The sequence below is a fragment of the Perognathus longimembris genome, chromosome 2 (genome assembly GCF_023159225.1).
Source record: "Perognathus longimembris pacificus isolate PPM17 chromosome 2, ASM2315922v1, whole genome shotgun sequence".
Taxonomy (NCBI): Eukaryota; Metazoa; Chordata; class Mammalia; order Rodentia; family Heteromyidae; genus Perognathus; species Perognathus longimembris.
In genome coordinates, this window is record NC_063162.1 from 133,883,945 (window position 1) to 133,902,412 (window position 18,468).

Here is an 18,468-nt window from a genome sequence, read left to right on the forward strand (position 1 = left end):
GTTTTATCTGCAATCATGCTTACACATGCTTTTTCTTTGCTTCTTTTTCAAGTCGTAGCTACCTCCTTTTATTTTCCAAACTTCATGAAACAGCATATTCTACTTCTTTCCTTCTGTTTGTGTTGAATCCCTCAGTGTTTAGGTGCACCTCTCCCACTTCTGCCTCAGTCACAACTCTGGCACAGCAACAGCCCTTGGCCTGTCAGCCCAGCCTCTCAGCTGGGGACTGAGATGACCTGACTTTCAGCTCATCTCCCCCACACCCCCTTCAAGACCACCATTGTTTCTTTTCTGGCTTTCTCCTCGTGACTCTTCCATCAAAACTCTACATTTTTTCTTAATCTCTGGTGGCAACTGCTTCTCTAATCCTGGCCTTTAACTCACAAATCTCCCTCTATGACTCCCTAATTTGAATGTCTAGTGAATACATTGTAGGGTCCCAGACCTTATGCTGCCACCTACTGGGCAATTCCATGGGGCTGTATTGGACCAAATCAAGCCCTTGATTCTGTTGGATTACATCATCACTTTCTCGACCTCCCAGACAGAAATACATCATTACAAACCTCCATCTCTTACCCATCCCCTGCCCCACTGTCAGCTTCTCACTTGTACTATAAAGCTTACTTGCTGAGCCAGGCACCAATGGCTCATGTCTGTTGTCCTAGCAACTCAGGAGACTGAGATCTGAGGACCATGGTGCAAGTCCAGGCAGGAAAGTCCTTGTCTCCAACTGACCACCATAAAAATAGAAATGGAGCTGTGGCTCAAATGGTAGAGCACTAGCCTTGAGCACAAAAGCTCAGGGGCAGAACCTAGGACCTGAGTGTAGGCCCCAGGACCATAACCAGACAATAAACAAACAAACAAACAAAACACTAAAGCATCCTATGAACCTGTCCTGTATGGCCCACTTCTTTGCAGCACTTGTGCAGGTGGTAGCTGACCATCACCAGGGCTGCTGGACAGACCTGTTTGCCTTTTCTTTCAAGTGAGCCCCAGACCTCTTTATACTTCTCACAGCCCTCCTCATGCTTATGCCACAAAATGATATTTTTGAAAACTTCTCCCTTTCAACGGTTATCTGAGCACATTCTTCCTTTCCTATACGTGTATTAAAGCAAAAACTCCTCCATTCTGAAATTTCTAGAAAGAACTTCAAGACCGCATGTTGTCAGGGTCTCAGCCCCCAGCGCTCTCCCGACCTGCAGGAGAGATGGGGAAGCTCACCCAGACAGGGGCCGGCCAAGAAAGGAGAAGGGTCAACAGACCGCCCGCACTCAGCCTCCCCTCACCCAGAGGACAATTAGACACAGTCGGGGAGAAATGTCTGCGCAAGTCTTGCTTTATTGAGGTAGATCCTTCTATTAAATAAGACACAGGAGCCAATCAGGTCAAAGATCAGCAGGAAGGGGAGGGGTGTAAGTGCACCTATCTAGGGACTGTGAAGGGAGGCCTTAGCTGTCCGTCAAGGGTGGAGGGCTGAGGGACCAATCCTAAGAGGCGGCCTAATTCTACATCACAGCCCACAGGACCGCCTCTGGGTTCACCACCAGGCGCCATCTTGGCCACACATGGTCCCAAGGCTTGGAGGCGGGCCCAGCTAGAACTGCCTTTCCGGGTTGTGGCATAATAGCTACATGTGACCTCAGGGCTGGGAAACAGGCAGGGCCAGCTAAGGCATCTGGGCATGCCCCACAGCATGTGACCTATTTCTATTCACTTTCTCATCCACCTCCCTTCCTTCACTCTCACTCTAGATTCACAGAGCTCTGTCTCCTGTCCTGTGAGCAAAAGAACATGGGTCACGCCCCCATGCTCAACACAGCTGCTCCTGTACAGAATTTAGTACTGAAGCCTGAAGTCAGATTCCTTTACAGTGTGACACCATGCTCCACATGTCTGCCTTCCCTCCAATTCTATGTCTGCTTTACCACTCAACATACCACCTCAGAGGAAGTGAAACAGAGGGAAAGAACATACCGAAACATAGGGGAGAGGGGTAAGATAGAGAAGAATGGCTTCTAAAACCTTACCTTACCTATATTCAACATCTGTAGCTTTTAGTGTACAAGGTTTATACATCTTTGCTAAAAATCAACCTTAATGTTTGGAGAACGGTGTTGGCTTACTTATAAACAGTATTCCTTGCCTATCACTTCACATGTGCTTATCTCTAGAATTTATGTTAAAGATAGATGCTCATATTGAGCTTGCCTCTTTGATCTTGCTAGGTTTGCTTACTACTAAGTTTTACAATTATAGAGTTGCTTCTATGTACACATGCAGTCATATTATCTGAAAATAAATACAACTTATATTTGGATATCATTGTTATTTTAAGAATGTGCTACAGAAAATAAAAGCATTAAAATGTATAGGGGCTGTGTTATAGCTACTGTGCTCGTTGGAAACTAATAGTATTGTATATAAAGAACACATATGGATATAAGTGAGAAGCACTTGTGACCCATCAGACTCCCTACATTTTGAACCCCTGAAGAAAATTACTGCATCTTACTTATTTGGCTATATCCCCACAAATTTAATAAAGCACTTTTCCCACAGTAGTTAATAAATGCTACTCAATGACAAATGAAATGCTGCATATTTAGTACAGGGTCAATAAATAGCTTGTGGATTGACTAAAAGAGCCAATAAACAAACAAACTTATTGAATAATCCATGCCTGCTTACCCCTGCTGAGAAACTATAACAAGAGCCATAGGAAATAGAAGATATCTTCGTCATTAGTCACAGAAAAAAACACTGCATTTATCAGGTAATGCCAGAAGAAATGCACCACGGACATTCCAGTGGCTCCCTACCTGTGCATTTCTTTATGTGACTGTTCCTTTTTCCATGAGATCCTAACTTGCATCCAAAATTCTCCTCCCAGAATTCTGCAAACCACACATTTCTTCGATTATTGGCAAGAGTCCGGCTTCTAAAATATCGGTCGAATCCTATTTTAAAGAAGAAAGATATAATTTTGATATTTTTCTTTCAAATTCAAAATGTAACTGTCTGCAAACTGAATGTTGAATAGAAACTATGCTATAATAATTGCAGGAGCAAATATATAAAACAATCAAGAAGGAACCAGTGACCTAGAAAGAAGAATTCACAGCAAAGCCAACAAATATCAATGAACAGTCAGAGAAAAACAGGGAGTCCTGTAGCTATCACAATCCTTCACAACCTCTCCCGTGCTCTGAGCCCTCCAGGCAGCAAGCAGTGGCCTCATATTGCATGCTAAAGGTTTGTAATAGTTGGATTCCAACTCAGACTCTTCCTTCCTCCTCTTTTGTTTCCTCCTCTTCTACTTCCTCTTTTGTCATCCTTCTTTTTCCTTCTTCTTCAATCTCTCTTCTTGGCATGGATCAATATTCCAGAACTTTCCAATGTCTCTACCCGCTTCAAAATGAATCTGTCCTGTAGGTTTCACTTTTATCTGATTCACTAAAGATCTGTGCTTGGGTAAGTAGGCTAACAGATTATCTTTCCCAGATAACCACCTCGTGGAAGGGAGATTGTCTGGAAATAATGCCTTACACCAAAAGATAATGTTAAAAGTAGGAATTCTAGTCCTTGTCAATACCATTGGAAAAGATATATTTCCTATTCTTTCTTATTTTCATTCATTCATTCATTCTTTCTTTCTTCCTTTCTTTTGTTCTCTTTCTCCCTCTAAGTTGCTCCAAATCTTTCCAATTAAATTTATTTATCATAGTACTGCCCAAGAATTATGTATTTCGTTTTTATTAATTAAGCCCTTTCCCTCCAAATATGCTGTAACCCTCAAATGTGCCCTTGGAAATATGCAAAATTAAAATACAATTCCCAGAAATATCAAATACTAACTATAGTTCCTTTTCATACAGCAAAAGTCAAATGGATAGTCTTTAAAACATGCTATGTTAGATAGCTATTGAGAGGACAATTGTGTCATCAGAACTAACATTTCTCTTCAAAGTCATCCATAATGAGTACCTTTCATTTTGTTCTAATATCCAGTTTTTGCCTTTGTATTTTAGTTCAGGTGGAATAAAAAATAAATCCTTACCATCAATCGATGCCCTTTTGGGCAAAATTGTGACAGCACCTTCTGCAATCTGCTCCTGTTGATAGACGGGTGCTATTTTGGATCCCCAGCTATCTGAGCCGATCCATAAAAAATGCCCACTTTGGTTTAATTTTTTTGCTGCTTCTAATATTCTCCTGGAAGAATTAAAAAAAGAAAGAAAATGTGACACGTTTATTACAGAACAGTACAATGATGCATGTTATAATACCAGTGCTGTGCCTTGACTATATCTCACAAATGTACATCATATGTTAATCTCCAATGTCATAGGCTAATTTCACAGAGGTGGGCTTCCTGGGAGGCAATTAGGATCCAATGAGGCCATGAGAATGTAGCCTTCAGGAAGGCATTAATGGCTTTACAAGGAGTGAAGACTGACTGAGCAAGAAGCTGCTCTTGCCATATCAAGTTCTCCTCCATGTCTTGACTCTTGAAGAAGGAGCTCAGCAGACAAGCAGAAGCTGGAGGCCCCTCTTGGACCTCCAGAACTAAGAGCTCAATAAAGTTTTCTTTATGAATTACCCAGTCTGTGATATTTAATTACAGCAATAGAAGCAAACAAAGACAACCACTTTATGAAATTAAACACACTCAATAGGTCACAGGTAAACAATTAGTCAATCATTCTAACTGCCTGAGTCTTATCATTTCCTAAAGGAAATAGAGTAGGGACTTCAACTGTACCACACATTAGTTAGCCTTATCCTTAAGCCTGTTTCATCTCTGTTTATATCATCCTTGTTTACCTCATCTTGTTCAGTAAGGTTTTGCACTAAAGACACTGAAGACGTGGAGACCAGAGGCTCCTGTGTCTCTAGCAGAAGGCAGCTTGTAATTGCAAAGGGATTTAGTAATTCTGGTGGAATCTCACAAGATTTCACATTGAACATGCACAGGAGATATTTCAAAAGGATGAAGGACAAATATGATTCTATATACAGAAGAAAGTAAATCCGCACCTGATGTCATCTTCATTGGCAAACATAATCACTGCTCGAGCATTAGGTGTTTCTAGCAGGCGTTTGATAATTTTTTCAAATTCGCCAGGTCTTGGTTCACGTGGGATTTTCTGTGATTGAGCAATGCAAACACCACCTATTGAATGCATTTTTTAAAAAAAAGGTGATTCAGAAAGAGAATTTATTTAAAATTTGACTTCATAAAAGCACAGGAGTCAGCATAGTACATTTTTTTCTCAAAACATTCTCAAAGTAATCATGTTTGTGTGTATGTTTGTGTGTAATACAATGTATAGATTTAAAGAAGTGAAATCAAGTACTCATCAATATATGAGTTTGGTTGCTTGTATTCAAGTTTAAACATCATATTTGCAGATATATGGAGGAAAGGAGCCTGCCTAAGATGTGAGATAAGAGTCAGAGTGGAAGAAAGAGGCCTGTGGTGATTTCTTTGATGTAAGCCAAAGGAAAATTGATAGATGAGACACTTAATAAGTAGCAAGGTCCTTTTGTTGCTTTTATTTATTAGTAGATCTTATTTAAAGCTAATTTCACTTTATCGTGTACAGGATCGCAGCAAGAAAGAGTATCATGGACCACCCTAATGATATGGTATAAGACAAACATTCTACAAAGCTATAAGACAGGCAACACACAAAGATGCAATCCTCAAAATGCAACGCTACATATGTCTTCACCACAGAAATAAAAACGGCAGAAACCACATCTTTCTTCTTCTTCTTCTTTTCCTTTTTCTGTCAGACTTGGAGCTTGAAATAAGGACCTGGGCTCTATCCCTAAGTTTTTTTGTTCAAAGCTAGTACTCCACCACTTGAGTCACAGCTCCACTTCTGGGTGTGTGTGTGTGTGTGTGTGTGTGTGTGTGTGTGTGTGTGTGTGTGCGTTATTTGGTAGTTATTGGAGATAAGAATTTTCTAGACTTTGTTGCCTGGGCTGGCTTCTAACTGTGATAATCAGATCTTGGCCTTCTGAGTAGCTGGGATTACAGGTTTGAGCCACCAGTACCCTGCTAGCAATCACATCTTAGTAGCATAACAAAAAGAAAGAAAAAAAGAATGAAAAGGGAAGGAAGAAAAGAGAAAAGAAGGAGGCAAGAAAAGGAGGGAGGTAGAAAGAGAAAGGGAAGGAAAAAAGAAAGAAGTAAAGGAGAGAGGGAGGCAGGGAGGGAGAGAGGGAGGGAGGATTTCTTCTGTGGACTTCTCCTTCTAAGGTAATGAGAGAAAACTTGAGGAAAGATCTCCCATAAGCTAGGGTAAAAAAAGAAGAAAGAAGTCCCTTCATGTTGCTGTGAAGCATAAAGAAAACATACTCTCATACTAGAAAAGAAGCCAGTATTAGGAATAGGTTTCAATTGCATTATGATTTAAACAAGTTTCTTTTAGTCAGCTGAGAATTAAATCAACATTTGAAGAACCACTTCAGTAAGTAAAAGCATTTTTACATCCAAACAATTGACAATATCTTTAGTCACCCAACCATTATATGATGCTCTTAAACATTTTGCATTCAGACTAACCCAGGGAATGCACAGTATAATCCAAGAGTTACAATCTAGTCTAAGAGATAAGCATTCCAATAAATTATTATAAGGACTATCTACTAAACCATGCAATTAAATATAGAGTTGAAAAAAATGTACCAAGAATGTGAACACAGGGGAAGAAATAACAAAAGTGCTTGAAAGAGCTGGCTTTTAAAGAACAAACACAAATTCATATAGGAAGAAACGTAAGATGTTTATGGCAGAGTCCAAGGTATAGAAGGACCTAGTTTGATAGCCTATGGTTGATAGTCACTAAAGATGAGATTGGAAAGAAAACCAGGTCCAGAGTTAGAATGAGTTCATTAGTCATGTCAGATGATTTTGCTGGAATATGCAAATGAAAGATCTAGGGGTGTAGCTCAGTGGTAGAGTACTTGCCTAACATGCAAGTGTCTTTAGCTTATTCCCCAGAACTGTCATAAAGAAAAAGAAATACACATACACTAAAAATCAGTCCCCTTTGTGATAATATTAGAAGGTGGAATCTTTATAAAGTCATACTGAACCTGCACGAGTGAGATTAGTGTCATGCTCAAAAAGAGCCCAGAGGGCTACATGGTACCATTCACTCTGTAAAGACACAGCAAAAGGCAGCAGCTATATGTGAATCAGGAAGTGAGACATCACCAGAATCCACCCGTGCTGGCATCCTAATCTTGGACTTCTACGATAAATGAGTTTCTTTTGCTTAAGAGCCACACTGCACATGGTAGTTTGTCGTAGCAATCTGAACAGACTAAGACATCAAATAATTTAGACTGTATCCTGAAAACAATGAGAATTATTAAAATTTCAAAAACAAGAGAGTTCAATGATAATCTTTATGTCTTAGGAAAAAAAAAACTGAGGTAGCCATGCAAAGAAGACATGCCTAGTATCTAGTAATAGGTCTTCAGTGTTCTTGATCAGACTAAATATATACGCAATCAATGTGTGATTGACAAGTGGTGTAGTATTAAAAGTTTGCTATCTAGTTTGAGAACATACAAAAATTATCCCAGTACTGAAAATGCTTTTACACACCTTATATTATGCTCTCCATGAGGAAGAATTGCTTATAATACCTACAGTGAGCTACGCTGCTATCTGTAGTTAGCTAAACTAGTAAAATATCGATAGTAGTTGTGATGATTAATTAAATCTTCATTAGTTATTAGATGTGGGCAACTCATGCCTGAAAGCCTACCTACTCAGGAGGCTGAAATCTGAGAATCACAGTTCAATGCCATCCCAGGCAGGAAAAACTGTGAGACTCTTATCTCCAATTAACTACTGAAAAGCTGGAAGAAAGCTGTGGCTTAAGTGGTACAGTGGTACGGTGAGCAAAAAGAGCTCGGGGATAGTGCCCAGGCCCAGAGCTCATAGCCCCAGGACCAACACACACACACACACACACACACACACACACACACACAAAACTAACAACCCATGGTGAGTAGAAACACTAAGTAACTACAGAAATGCAAGACCAAAAATGTAAAAACTCTCAAGGGAACAATAGTTGTTTCAAAATATGATTGCCCTTTTAATTAAAGTGCCGTGATTACTAAAGCATCCCATTAAAGTCATGTTATATCCTGTACACCATTCTGAGACTATGAGCCTGAAGAAATAAAAGTCGGAAATGTCTTTATTGTGAGAAAAACAGGTAGTCCAAATATGAGATGGAGAATAAATTCATTTATTTACTCACTAAAGACTGATCTGGACATTTTTGTTATAAACTGTTAATTGGTTGCTGGTGGCTCATGCCTGTCATCATAGCTACTCAGGATATTGAGATCTGAGAATTTGGTTCAAAGCAAGCTAAAACTGAGAGACTCTTATCTCCAGTTAACCAGCAAAATGGAGAAGGCAGAGGTGTGGCTCAAGTGGTAGAGTGTCAGCCTTGGGCAAAAAAGCTAAGCAAGATCATGACCCCTCGATTTCAAGCCCCAGTATTGGCACAAAAAATTAAAAAAATTAAAAAATAAATGTTGAATTAGCTACATTGAATTTTACCAAAGTAAGTCTACATTCACTTCACTTTTTAAAAATGTCTTTACTTCACATTATATTTGTCAGCATACAAAACTTTTAATTTGGGGTGGGGGAGGTAGAGACACTGCACATTAATTTATTTCAGCTGAAGAAACACTTAAAGAAACACTACAGAAAGCCTGACCCAAATAGCATTTTGGTTTGTTTGGTGCCCAATGGATATTTGATTGAGTTAGAGACTGATAACTCTTCAAGTGGTTGGAGTTAGATGATTAGGATACTTTCTGTGGCCCTAAAATTCATTCCTACTTTCTACCTTCCCATCTTTCAAAAATAAAGACAGCTAATCCATTCATAAGCATTCATGGTGTGCAATGTTGAAGGATCACAAACATTCAAAAATCAACAGCTCTCAGGAGTCTTACTAGATAATTGAATGACAAGAGTAAAATTAAATAGAAAACAGTGGTAAATAACAGCATAAAAGATATAAAAAATGTAGTCACAAGTGACAAACATATCATCCTCCAAATAGTCTTTGATGTTAAAGGTAAAGGATATGCCATACAGCTAAGTTAGACTTTGGCTTAAAAATCCAATGAAATATAATCAGCCATTCAGTCCTAACCATATAATCCTCAGCATCTACTCTTTGACTTTTAAAACAAACTCTTTCTTGATTTAAACTCTTGGGGCAGCTAGAAAGAAAAGATGTTACCCCTCACCCAAGAATTTGTCCATTACATCCATTTTCTATATCTCACTCTGAAAGATGACTGATTATGTATAATTCATGGAGCATCTTTATTCTGTAGGCATGCCCAGGGTTGCAAGAAAACAATTTTTAAACCTTAGCACTTACATAGGGAAATGTTTTAGGGAGGAAAATATAACTGGTTGTTTTATAGAATTTCCTTTCTGTTTTCCTTGATGCCTCTGTCATTTTTCTCCTTTGGATAATTAAAGATAATTTAGTGAGTTGAACACTTCATATACAACCCAAGTCATTCCTCCTCCCTAATCTCTCTGAATGCATCACCATGTCTAACAGCAGCACTCAGAAGTTGGTATTATTCTCATCTTTCTGGTGACAAAACATAAATCAGGCCAGCCACAGCTTGCTAGAGGCCAGGCCCACATTCAAAGTCAAAACTATCTTAAGTCTAAACATTTTTTCCATCACCTCACTCACCCATAATTGACTCTACCTGTAGCTTAATGGTTTAGTGGTTGCAAAGCACTGATGAATAAAATAGACCAAATTTAAAGACTCATTTTAAAAACCCAGCAGGTTGTCCCTTGTAAATCTAGTTGACAGCTATATAAATACAGTACTTCCATTGAATATTAGGAACTTAATTAAGATACTTAGGACTCTGGCAGACTTCAACTTTAGTGTCTAATAATTCACATCAGAATTTTCTGATCCTTCTATAAATGCATAACCTCAGAAGACTTGTTTAGCTCCCTCATGTTCTACTTCATTTTTGTGCTGCAATAACCACAATAATTATAAGGGGTTTATTTCGTTATTTTTCCCCCCTCTCCTTCAACAAAAACACATGACCATTGAATCTTGTCTTTCTCATTTATTGCCATATTTCCAGTAGCTATCACCATCTTGGTACATAGAGATTTCAACAGAAGTTTGTTGAATGAAACCTACAAGATTTGAGATGGGCATTGCGAAAAGAAAGAAACAGAAATGGTACAGTCCTGATTTCATAGAACTCTCAGTCAAGCAGAGAAACAATTAGATGATATGTAAGAAAATATGTATCAATAGAGGTAAAATAACACATGGATAATTCAGTGCAAGTTGTCACTGAAATGGCCCAAACTAGTGTCTCCTCAAACTAGTTATGATCAGGTTACCATGAATGAGAAAATGACCTAGGCCTTGGTTTATTTATCTGTCAAGTGTAATCTTAATTTGCCTCTAACTAATACCAAGATCAAATTTAGAAACAGTCATTTCATAGTTGTTTACCTCCATAAGAAGTGGAGAATCATAGGCAAGAGTCTCTTTTTTCTTAGTTTTCTCATTTCTGTGACAAGGCTCATAGATCTCCCAGGAATGCCGTAAGAATCCAATTGTAAACAGAAAAACCTTATACATATGCCATGCACTACTATCACCATGAATAAAAATGCCAGTTGTAACTCGACAAGCATCATCATCCTTGTAGAGTAGATAATTGATGGCCAGATGTAAAATATGAGCTGTTTCTTCATCTTTTATCAAATACTCTAAATTCTAGCCAGGCCCAGGTCGCTCATCCCTGAAATCACAGTTGATTAGGGGGCTGTTTAGGAGGAGGATGGCTAGAGGCCAAAAAAAAAAAAAAAAAAAAAAAAAACTTCTGTGACTTTATTTCAACCAACAAATCCTGGGTGGGTCAGTGTGGACCAGTTATCCAGGACAGTCTAGGTAAAATGTAAACCCCTATTCAAGAAATAAGAAAAGCAAAACTGGCTAGGGGCCTGGCTCTGCTGGAAGAACCAATGTAGCAAGCAAGCAGCCTGAACTCAAGTTTTTAGAGGCCTTAATTCGAAGTAGTACTTGCTCACTCATTTATGCTAATATGTAAACTGGTGGTATTAAAATAGGGTTGCTTCAGCATAAAGTCTGGGAATAGCTCATTATACCCCCCTCTCAAAGAAAAAATTCCTACTTGAAAATTCCTATCAAGGAAAATCCACAAAGATATGAATTGAAAATTAGGCTATACGTCAGGGCTACACAGGGGAGATGCTGCCTAAGGAAAGGGGAAAAGAAAAGGAGACAAAAATCAAGCCGAAACATGGCTTATAAAAATTGATAAAAGAGAAAAAAAATTCAGATGACAAAGCATATTGTCAGGAACTTGACAATTATACTGACTTTAAACAGGGCTCTGTTCTTTGTATAAATGTGGAAGTATTGGATTTAGAAGGTCTTTATGCAGATCATGCAGTAAGTCACATTACAAAAGAACAAGGCATTGTCACTTGTTTGAGAACAAGGCCCTGTAAAATGGTATACGTGTTCCCTCCCTTGGATATTTATATGCTGGTGTTTCCTAAGAACAGTTTCTACAAAGAACCAAGATAAAAATGTAAGAACTGTAATATAGACATTGCCAGTCTGGTACACTTGTTACCTAAAGCAGGCTACATTCTTCTACAAAAGAGTTCCTGTGAAAACATCTTTTGCTGTTCTTCAGATGGTTTCTCTAGAGAACTATTTAAACAAAATTCAACAGGTCGATTTTGATATATCCCATCCATCTTTACAGCAGACTATTTCCCTTCCAGTATCTTTGTATATTCAGTCATGGACAGGAAGATGATTTTATAGTTCTGATAAAATAATAAAAAATAAATATTTGTTATAGCTTTTTGAGAGATAATATCTTATGCAGCATAAGCACTGTATTGTACTCTTATATAATCCCAGCTACCTGGGTGAAAGGGTGGAGTATCATGGTCCAAGGCTTACCTGGGAGGAAAAAAAGACAAAAAGGGATAAGGATGTGGCTTCAGGGGTAGAGCAGTTGCCTAACAAGGCCCTGAGGGATGAGACAAGCTGAGATGATGCAATTACAAAGAATGAAATGCTAGGCCACTCACTCAAGATTGCAGATTGTAGTGAATGAAAGTTATCTTTAGTATCTTCCTCCTGCAGGGGGAAAAGAGGCCTAATGACAGACTCTCAACACCACAGGTAATTCTGCCTTGGAAGTTACTTTAAAATAAGCCACAAAGACCAAGCTTGTCCACTTCCTTCCATATACAACAGTGTAATGATAATTTTCTGAGTCAACTTGACTGAACTATAGGCTATCGAAACATGCTTCATGAAACATGAAGATATGTTTAGGACACATATTGTAATTGGTGAATTCAGTAAGGTAGAATTCAATGTTCTCTGAAATCATCCTATCCATTGAGGACTGGGCTGGGACAAAATTGTGACATAAAATGAATTCACTGGATTCAACTGCTTGACCTGGAACATTGATCTTTTACTCATGGTGATCCTGGTTCTGAGGTTTTCAAACTATACCAAAGAATGTAGTCTTGGACCAATAATTTGAAGTTGGCAGACTATGGAATTCCTCAATCTCCACAACTATGTGAGCAAATACTTCACAATAAATTTCTAAAGAAATATAAAGTCTGAAGAACTCTAATGCAATCTGTCATTGGGTGTGCCCATCATAGGAAGGGACAGCTCTTTGTGACCAGGATGTACTTAAGAGGGACTGGATCTTGGAAGGTCTCTACCTACAACTAACCCAAAAGTAAGGACAACAGGACAACAGGCCTCTCACTTATTGGGAGCCTTGGAAGAGTATGTGTATATATATTCTATATATATGTGTATATGTATGTATGTATGTATAGACATATATATGTATAGGCATATATGTATGTATATATAGAGAATATATATATTGAAATTCATAGAGAAGCTAAGATATTATATCCTTAAAATGATAGGGTAAGTCCAAGAATTAAGACTTTTAGTGTTTATCATTACAACTTGCCTTCCAAGGAGATTTATTACAAAAAGAAAGACAATCTCTACCAACATCACAAAAGTGGGATTGTAACTAGCACAGGTAAGAGAATTAGGACCATAAAACTCCCTAGTCTTTTAATAAAAAAAGTTTTGTGAAAACAATCTAAAAGGATAAAGAATTGTAATTTTGAGTTATTGCTTATTTTTAAGACAAAAATCTCTTATTAATGATGTATTGGAGAAAAATAAAATAAGAAACAATGCCACAACACTAAGTTCCAACTGTGATGGAAATAGAGGATTAACTTATTAGGATGAAATTACTTACAAAGCTGTTTACAGAATATTCAATGCAGTTTTTTGCGCGGGAGGGGAACTCAACACAGCTATTATCTGTGATTCCCGCCAGCTCACATTGTCTACTGAATCAAGTCCTCCATAATTCTGACTGAGTCTCTGTATAGCTTGATAGATTCATATGACAGACTTTGGTTTGGGCATACAAATATGCAAACAAATTTCCCATATTATCAGGTGTTAAAGACAACAACTAGACTGTTGGTTTTAAATGAATGATTAAAATTGCAGGCTAACTGTAAGAAGTTGCCTTTAATTGGCCATTTTGATTTAATGGAAACGTGATAGAGTCATTGACTAACTTTTTATGAGTATATGTTCAGCTAATGAGCAAAACTAAATAATTAGATTTTTTTTTTAAGATGAGAGGAGCCCATGAGCTCTCCACACTAAATATCCTTGGCATCATCCCATCACATATTTCTGGAGACATAAGTTAAATAACAATTTATCTAAATATAATTGGCCCTTTAGTGGTAGTTGAATAAAATTTGTTCTAGGGTTCAAATAAGTGTCATCACACCTCTTGAAACAATATTTTCACCTCCTCATGTGATATACAACTGGGACTTAGCAGGAAAATGTGCAATATGATGAAACTGTTCAAGTTTGTCAGCTCAAAGTGCACATTGTTAAAGTGAAGGTTTACCTCACACAACGCTGTAAAGAAAAGGTGTTATCTTTGCCAATATGGATTAAAAGGGTAAAATTGTACTCAGAAATCTGGGTTCACTGTCTCCTCCCTTTCTCTGTTTCCCCAAACACTGTAACTCTCAAGCATCTTATACTTTTTCTTCTATCAAATTCCATTCAGACACTTTTTTGAGAGAGGGGTGGGGGGGATTTTACTATGTAGCCTAGGCTGGTCTCAAACTCATGATCCTCCTGCCTCTGCTTCCCAAGTGCTGGCATTACAGGTATGCACCAACACTCCCAGCCCATGTGGACCCTTAAAGGGCCTCTGAGCAGCAGTGTAATGTGGGAATGAAACTTCTGTGCAGAAGAGGTATACAATCAACACGGCACTCCTGCATGCAGGGAAGCAATGGGGACAATGCACTATGAAAGGCCCTCGCAGAGCAGACCCCTCGTGTGATTGTCTGCATATTGGCTCTCAGGGAGATGCTCATGTTCTGGACATAGATTTGGCTACCTCATGCTCCCAGCAACAGGGTCCACAGTAGGCTAGAGAAGCCACAGTTCCTCCCAAAGCCAAAGATCTGCTGAGAGGGAAAGAACAATTTGGTAGTTACAAATCTCATTTCTGATGTCCATGTTTTTGGCTTCAAATCCTAGCCATTCTCTTCCCAACTTATATGACCTCTTTGTACCTCGGTTTCTCATCTGAAGTTTGAGTGAATGTTTTCCAAATAGGTTGTCATGAAGGAATGAAATTGCATTTGGCATCTTTGTTTTTTTCTTCAAAAAATACTATAGTTGTAAATTATTTAAAATCAAATGAAAACTCTATTCTATCAAACGATATTCACTGGTATTACGTCAACAGCCCTCAATTTTCATACCCCAAACATAGAAAAAATATTCTAAGACTTTTTTCTTCACTGGGGCATTGAGTCTGCAGAAGGTTCTAGAGTAAGACAAGAAAGATGTCCACCATGGCTAGAACTGTCTGAGGTGTTGATTCTCCATGCCTGCAATTAATGTGTGTGTGTGTTGTTGTTGTTGTTGTTGTGTTGCTCTTGGTTGTAAGGCTTGAACTCAGAGCCTAGGCCCTGTGAGAAAAGAGAAAAGTTCATGTTTTCCATTCCATTACCTGGCAAAATTATGATGTCAATGAGAGTATTGGGTCAATATTACCATTGTTTAAATTTCTCACCCATCCTAGATTTTAAAATCACATTCTTAGAATTGGAATTGAGCCCAGTACAGAATTAATAAGTCAATCTGCGAATTCACAGAATTATATCCTTTAAAGAAGCAAGTTATAAAGGAGGGTTCATCTTATCTATCCCTGATTTATTCAGGACCATGGAATAAATGTCACGTGCTTCCAACAATGAGTGACCACAGTGAACAATGGACAAAAGACTGCTGATTTCATAGCATTCACATTCCAGTTAATCTCTAGGATGTAGAGAAGCTTGATACCCATGGGGCATTTATTGGATATGTAATAAGTAGCCAGAAATCAGAATGATTTAATAGATAAGCATATCTGTGTTTTCAAATTACTGTTATTCAGAGAAAGAGCAAAGCATCTGTACCTCTGTTACATGTGCATACAATATAAACTCACTTCCAAACACCTTCTGCAGGTAAGATATTCTCTGTAGTATCTCAACAGCACCTATCACAGATTGCAAACCACCAGCATTCTGCTATTCAGCACCATGTAGCATCTTATTCTAACTGTTATCATTAACTGAATTAAGCTCTTTGTTGAATAGGTATCACAGTCTTTGCATTACAACAAATACTAAAAGGGGGCTGACATTCCAGAGGTAAGGAAAAGGAGGTGATAGCAGAAGGATTTTTATTATTTGATCCAAATAACCTCAGAGAAAGATTCATGTCATTACCAGTGTACAGCAGGAACAAAACTAAGAAATAGACATCAGAGCACAAAAACAGCCATGAAAAGAATTTTAAAATTCAATCTAGTTAGGAGTAGTTTGACGATTTTCTCTAGGTAATGTCAAGATTATTTTCCAGAGCAGGATTTGATCTATGCTTATAGGTTTGTAATATAAAGTGGTTAAAGATACAGTTTTGTATTAAACATCTTGAACTAGAATAATACTGAAAGAAGAGTAAATAGAATATTTTAGACAGAAAGTAGCTTCCTTTTAAATTCTTTAAAGAACTCTTGTTAAAATAAGTTTTGGACTAGATTGCTCAAAATAGAAAAAAATAAGGTACATAGTCAGGCATGGAGTTCCATGTCTATAATCCTAGCTAGTCAGTAGGCAGACAGGAAGATCAAGGTTTGAGGTCAGTTTGGAAAACAAAATTAGGTGAAACTGTATCTCAAACAAAAAGGTATATGATAGCTCAAAGTTGTAATCTCAACTTCTTGAAAGGTAAAAGGATCATAGTTTGAAGATAGACCAGACCAAAGTACAAGACTATCTGAAAAATAAACTCGAGAAAAGGAATTCCTCCATTCTTTTTGAGTCCCTGTAGAGCAAGTGGTAGCGCATTTGCCTTGTATGTTAGAAGCTCTGGGTTCAAACCCAGTATTGCCAAAAAAAAAAAAAAGGTGAAAGATATTCTCCCCCAACACAAATTGAATTTTATAATGGAAAATTTGAAGAAACCAAAATAATAGTTTTAACTTCTAATGTCTAAGTGCTCTGGCAAAGTGAGGTAGATAATAAACAAGTTTTTAAATTGAAGCAATGTTCCCTAAGTCCACATAATCAGTAAACAGTCAAATATAGACCTTATGAACCCAATAGCCATGTATAGCCACTGTACTTCACTGTACTTCACTATACTCGCCATAATGGTCTCCTTGGTCATTAAATTTCCTTGTATATATAATTAAACATAGCATCAACAAGCAAGGTACTATAATCAAAATGTGAACTCTAAAGTTTTATATCATTAAGGAGAACAATTAAGAAAAATTCCTTTGTTCTATTTTATGTTAGACAGAAATTTTATTCACTAATATCTTCCCAAAAGATTATCCTGCAGGCTGCTTTCCCTCAGAAGTCCAAGGATACTGCCATCACTCCTGAAGCATTAACTGAGCTCTTACTACATGCTGAGTTCTTACTCTTTGCTGAGATCTCTTTTGAGAATCTGAAGTTAAAGAAAGTAAATAAGACACAGACCTGCTGATCTTCAGGAAAGCACGGTAAATAATAATGTGAACAACTAGAATATTATAATGCAATTTAAGAGATACTATAATACAGATAGCCACAAACGTGGAACCAAGAAAATGGAATCTGCTAACAGAGTAAGATTCGCTGGCTCCTGCCAGTGACTTTGGAGAAACATGATCAGAGAAGCATAAAATGTTGCTATACAGTATGCACAGGATAAATAAGTCAGAAAACATTCAGACTTGAGCTTAGGATTGGTTTAGCTAGCCAGAAACCAGAAAAAAATCTATTTCTAATATATAGTACCAGTCAATAAACACAAAGAGAATTTCCCATGAAAATGTAATTGTCATTAAAAATTTAAATATGCTGCAACAAACACTTTGCATTTATTTAATGGAATTCAACAATAAGAAGCAGACAACTCACCTTGAGAAAGAAGGAATACTAAAGGAAAAAACCATTAAAATGGCTACTTGAAGGAGAAATAGCAAAATTTGAATCCTAAGAACCAGTGTTTAACTAGATACTGTAAATTTTAATCACAATGAATCACTTTTAGATAGACATACAGATGATAGATAGACACATACATACATACACTCATAAGTTAGACAGATGATGGATACATACATACAATAGATGAGGGGTATATATTACAAATGGATCGATGATCAATAGATGGATAGATGTAAAATGAATAGATGAGAGAGTAGATAGACAGATCTATGTGCTAAATTCTTGAAGCATTTTTAAATGCACTCCAATTATAAGAAATTCTGAAAATATTCAATCCAGACAAAAATTTCATAATTAAGGATTTATTATCTAGCAAACTTTCACTGAAACCAAAAAAGTTTTGTAACACCTTCATTACAAAAGTATTGTGTGCTATAATCTTTTATTGTTGTATTGTTTATCTAAGGGGGACCTAGAAAGAAATACAAAGCTTTTTACAATCCCATCATGTAAGCACAAAACTGAAAACTTACTAGAACTCAAATAACAAAAGGCTAGCAATTTGTTGCCTCATAAGTTTCTATGATATCTTTTCTACAATTTCTGTTCTTGTAGTAACCCCTAAATAAAATTCATTCTCTTTACAAATGAATTATAGCTTAGCCATATATGTAAATATCTACAAATGAAAGGCAGTTTGAATATAAGTAGAAAATAAACAGAAAAACAGAAGCTTTTCTATCATTATAAGAAGCTCTCTC

General features: G+C 37.4%; 1 protein-coding gene across 2 annotated transcripts in view; it reads right to left on the reverse strand.

Moving 5' to 3' along the window:
* Positions 1-18,468, reverse strand: part of Grm8 (glutamate metabotropic receptor 8) — a 688,307-nt gene that overhangs the window by 375,975 nt on the left and 293,864 nt on the right. The window contains exons 3-5 of one of the 2 annotated variants that reach the window (XM_048340161.1): positions 5,047-5,182; positions 4,067-4,221; positions 2,829-2,966 (exon numbers count right to left, since the gene is read on the reverse strand). In XM_048340161.1, coding sequence (XP_048196118.1) covers positions 2,829-2,966; positions 4,067-4,221; positions 5,047-5,182 — 429 coding nt within the window. The remainder of the gene's footprint in view (positions 1-2,828; positions 2,967-4,066; positions 4,222-5,046; positions 5,183-18,468) is intronic. The other variant, XM_048340162.1, reaches the window with a different exon arrangement.